At 45.4% G+C, this 13447-nt stretch overlaps 1 protein-coding gene across 2 annotated transcripts in view; it reads left to right on the top strand.

Moving 5' to 3' along the window:
* LOC142575387 (lysine-specific demethylase 2A-like) overlaps positions 1 to 13447 on the top strand; it is a 75286-nt gene that overhangs the window by 29263 nt on the left and 32576 nt on the right. For both annotated transcript variants that reach the window (XM_075684724.1, XM_075684723.1), the window contains exons 10-13: positions 3698 to 3853; positions 4283 to 4492; positions 8218 to 8310; positions 12493 to 12573. In XM_075684724.1, the coding sequence (XP_075540839.1) occupies positions 3698 to 3853; positions 4283 to 4492; positions 8218 to 8310; positions 12493 to 12573 (540 nt within the window). The remainder of the gene's footprint in view (positions 1 to 3697; positions 3854 to 4282; positions 4493 to 8217; positions 8311 to 12492; positions 12574 to 13447) is intronic.

Genomic DNA, 13447 nt, shown 5'->3' on the forward strand with positions numbered 1-13447 from the left:
GCGCCGCTTTGCTCTTTCCATCTGCGGCCCATTGTTTAGGCCTGACTGGAGAGAGACTCCTTCGTACCTGGCCAGTCATGGGAGTCACCTGGCCAGTCACTTTGTTGCAGGTCGCTTCTCTCCCTCTCTCAAGACCTTAAAAGATACAGATGTGGACGCAGTACTGCATGTTTTTTCTTTTTCCTTCTTTACATCTTTTTGTTACATCTTGTATGCTGTGCTCTCACTACGAGGTGCTCTGCCGAGAAGTGGCACTAGGTGTTGTCTGAGACATGGCGGCCATGATGTTTATTGGTGCTCGCAGTACCAAAATAGTCTTTGAGTACGTGTGTGGCCGCCGCCTGTACGTATACAGTCGAACCCATGTATAATGATACCGGTTTTAACAATATATCAGTTACAACAATGAAAAGTTGCTGCACCATCAACTTTTGTATGTTTTCTATGAAGAAATAACCTGCTTACTACAATGTCACTATGCCGCATTATCGGTTATAACAATGAAGCCTGGTTGTTAGGGGTCCACGCCGAAAGGTAATGAAATGCGAAATGCCTGTAAAAAAAAAAAAAAAGTGAAATGCAAGGCGCTGCACGATTGTCCACCACCCCAATTGCCACTGCACACTTCTCTCTGTGAGAGATTCACGCCAGCCTCGCGTGCAGCTTTGCCGTCACCCTTCTACTCCTCCAAACACGAATGGACCACGCCAACTGCGCTGCCAATGCTGCCAGCGCTGCTCTCGGATTGCTCACTGGAGCCTCGTTCTGCGCAATTCTGTTAGCGAATTAAGTTGCCCGTGCTTGTCTTTGTTCATTGCAGCGAAGTCGGTCTTGGCCACATGGTTTCTCAGCCTGATTTCACTCGCCACCAAAACAAAAGATGCACAACATTGCCAGTGAAAAGAAACGCACTGCTATAGATTCGGAAACGAAGTGCTTCCAACTGATGAGGCAATCATCGCGAACATGCTTGCATCGTGATGCAACATAGCAACAGTGACAGCCAGGACGGCAGTGCTCACGCCATAGGGCAGGCTGCCCCACATTGTCCCCGCGGGAGGTCTTGTAAATGATCCCTCATAGGCTTGTTTTCGCGAGGGAGCTTCCGCTTCATTACGTGGAGCACCTGGATACCTTGGAGAAAGCTGTCGGCAAGCTTCGCGTAAAGCAAGCAAGGCTGACAGACATGCTATTTCCTCATGCAAGCCAGTGGAAAGTATGTGCCAAGATGCTTGTGGCGATGTTGTCCCAATGTTTCTTCTGGACTTCTCAAGCCGAGATGCTGCCACGGCAATCTTCCCGCATTTTTTAAAATCGCCTTTTGGGGCCACCAAAGTGATGCCTCGGCAGAGCTCATATGTCACCTGCTGCCTGTGACCCCTCTTTGCACTTGTTATAGCAGTGCCATTCTTGAACGCTGACAGCAGCGGCTTGTTAACAACAGGCGATCGGAGCGTGCAGAAAGCAGTGTTAAACAGCTAAACGAGTCAACATAATCAGAAGCCGGATGGAGGAAGGTGGTGGGGAGGAGAACTGGCCTCCCCAACATTGTAGTATTTTTCGAAACTGCTGCGCCATCCCCACTTTGATTTTTTTTTCATTCAACCCGGTTATAACAATTGTTATAGCAATGGAATTTTTGTGGCACTTGAATATTGTTATAAGTAGGTTCGACTGTAATGAGACTTGGCAGCGTACAACAGCTGGTGCAGCTATAAAAGTACAACAAAGACCAACGTCGTGGTGTGTTTTGCAAGTGCATTTTAGAGCGCAGCTGTTGTTCCTCCAGTGCAAAGGCGCATTTATAGCTTGACGTTTTTGGCGCACATGGCTTGCGGCCAGTCATGCTACGCTGTTTGCGCTACGCCAGCCGAAACTCCGTCCCCTTTAGACTTCAACGCGTGCACTGTCAGCTGCTCTCTTTGGAGCATGCGCAGAACAATCCTCAACTCGCGCACCGCTTTGAAGACTTCGAACGGCTGTCTGCGATCGTCGGCGAAGAAGCGTGGGCACTGTTTTTCTCTGCGCTGTCCATTGTGGGTCGGTGCGATGAACGCGCGGATGGAGCAACAGCCATCTTGACATTGGGCATGTTGGACCCCGTCGGCCGTGTCCGGTTATGTGGACTGCAGTGTGCTTAGAACTATAGACATTGTTCTTGCCAACTGTCGTAGCGAGTGCGCACGCAAGCTCATGCTACGTTGGACTGTATGCGCCCCTTAAAGGGACACTAAAGGTTAATATTAAGTCAATGTGGACTGTTGAAATACCATCCCAGAAACCTCGAAACGTTTGTTTCATGCAAAGAAGAGACTTATTTTAAGAGAAAATGCGTTTTGAAGCGTCCGCGTACCTCTAGCGCAGTTCAAATCGCCTGCCCTCCGATCGAGGAGTGGTGACGTCATGGTTTCATAGTGATGTTGCGCCGTTGGTGAGTAAAACGGCGCCCGCAAAAAGCGCTACGGCTTTCTTTCGCAAAACGCACATGCGTGACCAGAAACAGAGCCAAGACAGTGCCGACAGCAGCGCGAAAGCGGAACTATGGTGGCTAGCGGAAGGGAAAGCACGCAACGATAAGCTGGTTCTTTATTATGATGAAGAATGCCTTCGTCATCGGGCTAGTACCGGAATGTCGCTGGGGGGTCTCAAATCGTGTCATGCATTTACCTCAATTTCTTGGTTACTAAAGCTCTGTTCGCGATTATATTGACGCCTCAGATGTTCTAGAGCATTGCTTCGTCACTTTAACTTGACTTCATAGTAACCTTTAGTGTCCCTTAAAGCGGGCAGTTTTCTTTATCCGACTTTCATTATTCGAATTTTGTATAATTCGAATTTTCATAACATCACCGTGGAATTTGAATTAACAAGATTTTACTGTATTTCGTGGGCTTTCCTTTACACACTGAAAAAAAAAAAAATTGCCATGCAGCATGTACGTTGCCACAAAAATTTGGATCGGTTGTTTCTGAATCCTCTCTGCAACATTACAACATAACACACTTGGCCCTAAAGTGAATATTAAAGATTTTTCATAATATAAAAAATATCAAAGAATACCTTGAGGAGCGCCACATGACGGCTAACCATATGTCGTTTTCAGCTAGCTGCAGTTGACCACTTTTTTACATCCTTGGTTCAAGTTGCGCAAAACACCCTGTATAACAATATATTATGACTACATGTTGGATACAACAATCAAAATGTTTCTTTCCCTATGGCATGCTCCATGCAGACTGAGCTTGACAATTGCCAAGTTCCGCTGGAACAAGCAGGGCCGAGATGGATGATCTGACGACACTTCCTACTTCCACTACTTCCATTTGTTCTCCAAGACCATGTCCTTCGTGCTGTTTATCTGTCACCATACAATGTTACGAACTCTCTTGTCTTGCTGCACTTTGACGCTTTAATTCCTGGATGGTGCTTTATAACTTAATGAAAATGTATGACAGAGCTTGTTGGGGGGGGGGGGGGATATAAACAGAAGTTGTTTCCTTGCCTGGCTTCAAGCTGCAGATATGGGGCCCTATAATGTAAAACTATTCCAATCTGTTTTTATTTCGATCTCCTGATGTTAGTAGCCAGTCTTGTATTTGTTAGTAGCCAGTCTCTTGTTCATGGTTTGTCTAAAATACAAAGGCTGTCCTGTGTCCACTAGCAGCAGAGCGTTTGCTTGCTCAACATGGCTCTGCAGGTGCCTGTCAAGTTCCGGTACCCCTTCTACCGTGAGATGCTGTGGTACGTGCTGCAGCGCTACGTCCAATGCCTTCTCGGCATCAACCACCTCACCTGCAACGAGGATGGCGACCCAATTGATGCTACCAAGAGGGGCTCCTCCCAACATATGCAGGCAAGTTGGAGCAGATGTCTTCGTCACCCTAGCTTTTGTTGCAGTTGTGTATTTTCTTTTGAGAGTTTTTGGCGTGTAACATGACTGAGTAGGCTCCAGTTGAGCATTGGATGCTGACTTGTATATGTGCTACAAACCTCAGTGGTCCAATGGTGACAGAGCAGTAGTCAGCATAATAACATTGGGCAGAGGGGACACTGTTAATTTTATTGTCCTTGTAGCAGACGCGTTTCATTGGGCAGGTGGTGCTGGTGCTGCCTCAGAGCCCCACTGAGCAATTTGGGCAGCTCTCAGTTAAAATGGATGAGCATACACTGCACTTTAGCTTGTTGTGAAGTCCTGTTGCAGGGCACTACCCTCAAAATACAAGCTCGATTTGTTTGTACAAATAAAAGGGGCTAAACATGTATGCATTTGCCTTCTGGACAGGCGCAGCAGCAAGGTGCTACTGGTGGGCGCTCTTTTGATGGCAGCTCGTTCCTGGACCTGAGCACACTGTCGCCTAAGCCAAATGGTGCCGGTGCTGGCAGTCCCACGGTCCCCAACGAGGACTCGCTAGACTCTGCAGAGGAACCATGCCGCCGGAGCTTTCCCCCAGGTCATGTGCACCTGACTCGAAGAGAGGTGGATGGTCTTCGGGTCAGTCATGGAGGACATTGCATCTCGCAAAGCACGAGTAGCTGAAATGGAATGTTGATGAGCTGTAACTTGATTGCAAAGGCTTTATACTCGGGTGACGTTAGTTAGCAAAACAAATGCGTATTACAAAAGGGAAGTTATTGTGGGGTGCATTTTTCTTCCTAACTATATTGTGATTGGTTAGTAGGACACAAAATTCTCATGGCCATAGTGCAAGGCATGCTGTTGGGAAAGGGTTCTTTATTGTGCTGGATTAATTTGCATGCAAAAATGTCGGGTCATTGATGGCCCCGCATTCTGTGCCTGCTGCAGAATGACTGTGTCATTTGTGATGCAGTCGAACCTGTTTGTAACGAACTCGATAGTTCTGCCAGAAATGGTTGTTATATACATAGTTCATTATACACTTAAACCTCAGTATAATGAAGTCTGTAAAATCGACAATTTGCCTCATTATTTCGATAGTTGGTTACCGAAATTCTACCTTTTATGCAAATAAGTATGTAAGCACAGTTGCCGATCTATTTTTCTTACAAGGAAAGAGGCTGCAGAATTTTTCTAATTATTGGGCAATTCAAGAAGAGCAATGTTAAATGAGAAAATAATTCTTTTTGATGAATTTAGGAGTCGGCGACGAATGATACTGTTTCATGCCACGTTGACAATGTCTTCACATCGGTGGTACGAATTAAGCGAAGCCAGCCATGCCTTTGCGTGCACTTCACCCCCCCCACGCGGTTGATTGCGTCGTCCCCACTGGGACGTCACTACCATGAAAAGTGCCTGCAGTGGGGAGTGAATGCTTTGTCTGCCTCTCGCTCCAACAGGTCATCGACACTCTGTACTACGCAATCTTCAATGCTAAACGCGTAGAAAGACAGCTTACATGATGCAACGCCCTCTCCACTCCTTGCACACGTGGCAGATTACCTCTAAAGCAGGGTGTGTGGCTGCATATGCACTCAGATGCACTTCCAGCCAAGCACAGTCACAGCCGAGACATGCACCAGAAAACGAGACATGCACAACCTTACCCCCCCCCCTTACCCCCCTTGCGTGTGCTTGATCACGTTACCACAAGCTTGCTCTCCTCTGCTCTTTCCCTTTGCTGGCATGGGAAGGCGGCACTCGTGAAGCCGTCTTCCTTGTCTGACCCTCGCACACTTTCACTGGCACTTAAAACACACAATGCGCTTTGCGTGATAAGATCTTATCGCTCTTGAATTTTGTAGGGAACATGATGCGGCTCCACTTCGGTGGTTGCTCCCTTCCTGGCAGGTGATCTGAGAGGTGTGTTTGCAAGCAGCCACTTGTAATTCAGTCATTTGACCATCCATGCCGTGGAAGTCTCAATTTTGTCTCGGCATTCCTTTGTGGCAGTGAAATTTCATTATATTGAAATTGTATACACACACTTCATTATATTGAGGTTCTAAACACAGTAGCCGACGGATTTTTGGACTCCAAAAATTCGGACTTGGATGTTTTGGATTCATAAATGCACCGTCAGGGTTCCCATAAAGCTAATGCATTTTTGCCACCAATTTTTCGAACGAATTTGGGTGCCGAAGTTCGATTTTCCATCCTACATGATCTTGGAGACCGCCATGTTGCATTTTACGGTGGCTTCGCTTCGAGTGGCCCGCTCTATAGCCTTCAAGATTAGGACGCGCGCGCAATCCCTACGTCTCGGAGGCCATGTCCGCTCTTCCTTGGCCAACAATACGCTCCAGGGGACGGCACTCTTTCTTTCTTTTTTCTTTCGTTCGGCACTATCGTCATTATCATTTAATGCGGAATCATTTCTATCTTCTTTAAGTTTCGATCGCTATCTTGCACGTGGTGTCCAGAGATCCGCTGTGTCTTTGTACGTGTTTGTGTGGCTTCACATCTATGTGATAGGCACGCGTGTTTGTGCAGCTTCGAATTTGTGTGGTTGGCACCACCTCCTGTGCCTTCACCAGGACCAAGTGGCGTGAAGAAACGTTGTTTGTTTCTTCATGTCTTGGAGACGTCGCATGTTTGTGCGTGTTTGTGTGGCTTTGTGTTTGTGTGATCGGCACCACCTCCTGTGCGTTTGCAAGGGCGAAGTGGTGTGAAGAAGCATAGCTCGTTTCTGCGATCTCCACCAATGGAGAGCAACATCGTGATGCTCTTGTTGACTGTATACGGAGACGATGTCACTTTGTGCAAATCTAAGCAAATCTGATCGCCTCCATGCGATACCCTGCATTCGAAGGCAGGGCATTATTAAGGATTTTCTTAAGCCACTCTAAGCCTTATGAATTTCATTTTTCTGACTGTTAGATTTTTCGGACCATTTTTCGGTCCCCACGAGGTCCGTAATATCGGCCGTCCACTGTACATGTTATATGGGCAAGAGGTTATGAAAAGTAAAATACTTTGTTATATCGAGAATTTTCTCATATTTAAGTTTGTTATGTTGAGGTTTAACTGTATATGGACTCGCACTTAAAAACGCTCGAAAATTACCCGCACTGAATCTGGTGTCAGCAGTTACAATTCGGCAGCACTTTAGCCTGAAAACTAGATTTTCAATGTCACTTTTTTTTCTGGTGCATTCCTGCACCTAACTGCAAACTTGCATTAGAAACGTATGGCCATCTGAAGAACAAAATATGGTGCGATACATTTCCGAACTGCAAGCGCAGCTGCCATTATTATTCGAGAGCTTGTGTCATATTTTACTACCTGCGGGGCATGACTGTATCCTGAACAATAGATCGAAGCGTTCTAGTTGGCCAGGAGTGCGACTTCGTAAACTACTGCAGCATTCCGCCATTCTGCAAAGGTCTCGGGACATCATGGTCTCGGCATTATGACTGCACGTCAGTCATACGAGCCGTAAAATTAAGTTATCTTTGTTGCTTTGGGTGAAAAGAAATTAGGTTTTTGAAAGTCGAAACGTCGCTGCGAACCGTTATCAGCAATCGGCAATGCACAACCGGAGTGCTATCGAACCGTGATCTCCTGATATCGGTGTAGTGACCACTGATAGACAATGCGTGGCAACAGCGCAGGGAGCAGAGTTCTCTTTGACACGGGCAGCGTTGACAGGAATGCTTCAGTGGCCGTTGTTCTCATGATGGGAGGACATAGATGGTCGTTCCAAATCATTCAAACAGGTGTAATGTGTGTGGTGCCACGCCGCCAAGTGCTCAAAAACTAGTGATGCTGTCGTGGCAACCGTTATCGCACTGGTGCGCGTGCCAGTGCACGCCCAGCGACGTGCTGTTTATGCTGCAGACTCTGCACACCTCCTCCCTGGAGGCGTGCCTTGAAAGCGTGTGACCTTCGCGACTTCTGAAACCGGCGCTGACCGGTCACTCACTCATCTCAAAGGCCATATCATGGAGCGAGACATGCTTTCATGCTTTGGTACTTTACGTGTGCCCTCTTTTTACCGTGACCGTGTGTAACTGGGTTCAAATTGTTCATTTTAACTGTACTGCAATTTAAAAAAAAATGTTTGTTATACCTGAAAGCAGATTTAATAGACAGTGTCAAAAAATCATAAAAGCACTGAAATCTGTTCGTTATAACTGATAGATTGTTATATCTGGGATTGTTATAAGTGGGTTCGGCTGTATTTGTGGAGGTTGCTGGAGGCATAGGTGATTGCTAATGTTCAATGTCCCAACTTCTCATAAGTTAGAGTAGAAGCTGTTGAATATTTTCTTTTGTGTGCCACTGGTTTCCTGCAGATGATCATCCGCTGGCTTCAGAAGTTACCACCCAACAAGAAGTTTGTACCTGATTTGGTGAGGGATCCTGATGCACTGCTTGCTGATGCAAAGGTATAATTTTTTTCATGGACTTGGTCCAGGTTTCTTCTGCATCTTGATTTGTGCACCATTATATGTTCAGAAAAGTTCAGCTTTCAGTACAAGCACCACCTAGGTGAACAAAGCATTTTAGATTGACATTACAGGCAATAGCAAAGTCATGCCAAAATGATAGATCATAGCTTGAGAAGGTCCCCTATGTCACTTTTGCCAGGGTCTAGGTCAGGTAATCATGTATGCTTTGAACAGGATTGTTGCCATCATTGCAAAAACACGGTACCAGCTCTCGATATATAATGCCATTTGTAATTGGTATGTAGAGCTCAACTGCTCCCATAAAGTGGAACCCAGATTATATGACTTTGAGGGGACCATGCAAAACCGTTATATAATCCAGGTGTTGTATAATAGAAAAACTATGAATACGGGCAGTGACTCTGTCTTACCCCAAAAAATGTATACAGACCGCTTGAATAAGCCTGCGGCACAAACCTGCACTGCTCCAAGAAAGATAAATTATTGAAAACAAATGACAACCAAACATTTTATTGGAGAAGGTGTGATCGAAACCATATTCTCACCTTTAAAAAATTCGGTAGTCTTTTTCTGCTGAGCTGCGATGCAGCTTCCTCTTGAGAGCTGCAACATCTGGCAGCAACTTGCCGACATCGTCATGTGCTCAAACAAACCGCCAAAGGTTGTCGACGCTGCGCAGCAGGCGCAAGTCCAAACAAACTTGTAAGTTAGAATGAACGGATAATCGGAAACAAGTTCTTGCTTATTGTCATCATTTAAGGTGGAGACGCCTTTTCTTGGGCAGTATTCTTGGGCGATCCCTTTCAGAGATGGTTCAACGTGCACGAAATCTCGCGTGAGTCGTCCGCAAAAGCGCCCCCGACAAATGTTTCTTGAGAGGCCTCACAGCCATTTCATTCGGGAACGGTGCCAGGCCACTACAAGGTCCACAGATGCCTCCCGACTAGCCCGCATTTAAGGGGGGACACGGCTCTTTGCGGCGAAAAAATCGCGAAAAAATCGATTTTTTGAAAACGAAATTTTCGATATCTACAGCTAATATTCCTTTAATTCACCAAGTTTCGAATCTCGGGGAAGAGTATTTCGTCCGCAATATCAATTTATAACATCACTGTGAGCTGAATTCCGCGCAAAAACAGCCCTTTTTATCGCGGCGCGTAGCTCTTTTTCTACGCGCGCGATCGCAGCCATCTTGGTCTCGTTGGAAAGAGGAGCCTTCCTTCTTTAATTTCCCGCCAAAAGTGACTCCGTCGGTACGCCAGTGACGTTGAAATCCGGGGAGAAAAAAAAGCCCGAACGCGCGATCCGATTCGTTGACTAGCGCACGTGACCAAAAACGCGCGCTGTGGTTGGCTGCGCGAGGTTCCCATCGTCTGCTCCACTCCGCAGGCGACGCGACTGCGCGTCTTGTAGGTTTGTTGGCACATGCCCAACGATGTCCGATCCACCGGGAAAGTTCGCCACGAGGCACAAGTTCGCAAAAAGAAGAAGCGATCAGCTTATAACTTTCAAAAGCGCTCCATTCCTTCTGAAAGTATCGAGAGTAGCTCGCCGCCAACCGCAAATGATGCCGAAACCGCGGACGATGCCGAAGTAGGCCTAGCCAGCTCACAAATGAGTGAAGTCGGTACGGACAGCGGCTGCGTTCGGCGTGACACTGCAATGTTGCAGCGTGCGGATTTGTTGCAGAGGGAGATGAATGCTAAAAAAAAACTTCGAGTTCTTGCGTCAACGCCAGCTACAAAGCGGGTGTTGGATTTGCTCACTCGCCCCGACGGCGTTGCAGCCGCGCCAGTCGACGCCGAGGCAGGCTTCGCTTTCCTCACTAGGACTCCGTGAACGGACTGAGTGCAAGGTGTGCGGCGGCAGCGTCGCAGTAGGCAAAAGCGAACGGTAATCTGGCCTCGCCATAAAGATCGTTATCACGTGCGCTTGTTGTGGCGATATCGCGTCGGCATGGAGCTCGACCCGCGTGAACAACCTTGCCGCGCGCGCGATGCAAGCCACCGGAAATCGGCGAACGGCGCTAAACGATGTTTTTGCCGCATTTGGGTGGCCGTGGTCAGAGCGACTACATTCCTGGTGGCTTTTAGCCACTTTCACTGCAAAATGATGCAAAAATATTGCTGTACTTTTGATTAAAAGTGAATGTATTCCTTTTTTCTCGTTTTCTCAAAACCGACTTTTCACTTGTACACAATGTAGGGTCAGATTTTGAAATTTATGCTTTAAAATTTTTCAATTCTGCTTTAGATCAGACAGTAGGGTAGCCACAATTCGAAAAGTAAAGATTGAATTGCTATAAAATTACTAATATTTGATATATCAAAATAGTATTCCTACCATTAGGTTCCTTATGTTTTCTAGTACCCAGGCATGTGCCAATACGAATTTCGTAGCGCATTTTTTTCCCCTATCGTGTCTGCAAATTATGAACAAGGGATTTCATTTTCAGAACTAAATGGCCTATTGGAAAAATAACTGCATATTTGAAATCAGCACAAAAGTCTTAACAAGAATGGGAAGTTTCATGAATATTGATGGAAAACGTCATGAACATTATTTGAATTACAGTGTCCCCCCTTAAAGAAGCGAAAGTTTCATTCTTGCCTGGTTGGACCCCTGTATCATCCTTGATCAATTTAGTATTCAAGCATTTGCCGTAATCACCATGAACATGTCCTGAAATCTTTTTTCTCGTTTCCTCAAAACGACATTTTTGATGGTAGTGCAGTTTTGGAGTGACGATATCTCTGGTTCTACTCATCTTATTGCAATAATTCTTTTTTTGTCAGAAAGGTGGACATATTGGGAGTGCAGTAGGCCTAAAATGTGAACAAATATCATTACAGAAATTTTGAAAAAGTAATAATTTCTCCAGGGTTTCACTAATGCCTTCTGCTTACAAAAATTTGACACGCTGTAACTTCAGCATAAATCAGTTTAGAACATTCATTCTTGTAGCACTGCAACCTCTGATCATTCAACATCATTTTGATGTGCCAGTCTCCTTCATTAACAGCCAGCATTGTAGAAAGAACTTGCCTCCAAATTAGTTCATACAAAAAAACATGAATTGCTTATATTTTGAAAAGTACTTGTTGCATGGGAAAACCAATTGAATATTTGAAATCAGCATGTCAAAATACATAAGTGATGGAAGTTTCATCAAATTGTGGCCACAAATAAAAAATGAAAATTTAAGTGGGGTGTGCCCCCTTAAAGAGGACCTCGTACTAGTCCTGCCATCTGCGAATCGTTCATGTGGAGCCACTGAGCCACAAAGGAGTTTCCCTCTTTCTCCGCCATCAAAATTGTTCGTCTCTCGAGGCGGGAGTCATATCAAATGCACTGCGTCACCATAATGTTGCAAATAAGCAGTATCGAAGCGCAAAAGACAACAGGATACTGCTGCAGCACAACCGTAACACAAGTACAGCGAAAATGACGTAGATTCCAACAAAAACAAGTTTTGACTTAAGTCGACTTGTCTATGAATCAGATTGAGACATAAAGGTACAGGTTGAACATCGTAACTCTAAAAACAGCGAAAATTAAGTTTGTTTTAAAATTGCAAAATTTGCTGTTATTCGAATATGACTTGGGAGCTGTATTCGAACAACGAAAATGATGAAAAAACTCGTGTTACGTTACAATCGAGTAAATACAGTATTGCACAGCCGTTACCAGCTGGGTGTGCGTGCGTCAGCTTCGGTCCTTTCTTTTTTTTTTTTTCCAGGACCGTACCAGAGAGGTGTCGTACAAGGAGGGTTTGACTTAAAATTGCCTTGTGTAATCAAAATGTTTAATATGTTATTTCTGTGGGGATTTTTGCTGGGATAAAACCCATTCGTCATAAAGCGCAACTCGTCACATGACCGAGGGAAGTATAATCGAGGTTCCACTGTACACGGTATGGGCATATTTTTTTTCAGAAAAGCTCCGTTTATTCTAGCTTTACTGTTACTGTGGTGAATTTTTTTAACATGTACCGTAAAGAAATGTTACTTGCGCTGTGATTAGGTGCCTAGAAGAGCAAGTATGTGGTGCTCCATTGTGTAGATTTACATGTCTGAATGGTGGCTTTCATTAGTTTAATTGTGCTTCTGCCCAGGCCCACCTGTTACAGTAGTCTTCACTTTTCTCCTGCTTTTACAGCGCCTGGTAAAGGAGCACAAGCATGATGATCCAGTGCTTGCAATCACTGACAAACCGGTGCTGTTCTGGTCTGAGAGCAAGGTAATGCCGGGCATGAAAACTGAAGGCTTAGTCCTGGTTAAAGCATGGCACTCATTGCATTATCTTTTTCTTCTTTGCTGGCTCTCTACAGAGCATGAGTGTGTGCCACATAAGAAGATAAAGAGTTAGGAAAAAGACTCTCACAGAATGATTGGGCTAAATTATGTAGAAATTGGCTTCTATGTATTACTGAAACTGCTGAAATTTAAGGGGTGACCCCCGGGTCTTTGGGACTGAAAATCGGCCCAAAATTAGAACTTTCAATTTTTATTTTCCGTGTTCCTGACGCGTTTCTGCGCCTGCATCCCAAATTTGGTCACAAAATACCGCTTAGTTATTTCGTTATCGTGATCCAAAGTTGCGAATCCACAAACGTTGCCCTTTAAATTGGGGACAAATGGCGCCCGATTTTCGTCGCGCATAGCTCGACAACTACACGCTCTGTCAGCGCCGTTCTGGTATTATTCGAAAGCTGACTAGTCGTACTGGCTGTCCATCCTTGTATATCACCAAATGGCTCCAGTTTTAACATGAATAGTACTGCCGTAGACTTCCCCTACCCGTTGCACAAGTACATTGGCTGAAATCTTGCTTTTCTGTTGCTCTCCATTGTCTTGCACTCAAAAGCATATACAGTCATATTTGATATAACGAGTCACGTGGGTCTGCCGACAATTGTCCATTCTTCTTAATAGGTTGTTGTAGTGAAAGCTCCAAAATGAACCATTCTGCCCATCAGTTCATTAGTTGTCACCGTTTGAGCTATCCGCAAAAACGTTGCTGTTGGATCTAGGCCCCCGCACTGTTGCTATTTTCCATAGATTCCGCCGCCACGTACCACCGAAGCACCGTATAATAAGAGTGATGCGTGAAA

This window comes from Dermacentor variabilis, chromosome 3 (assembly GCF_050947875.1).
Source record: "Dermacentor variabilis isolate Ectoservices chromosome 3, ASM5094787v1, whole genome shotgun sequence".
Lineage (NCBI taxonomy): Eukaryota > Metazoa > Arthropoda > Arachnida > Ixodida > Ixodidae > Dermacentor > Dermacentor variabilis.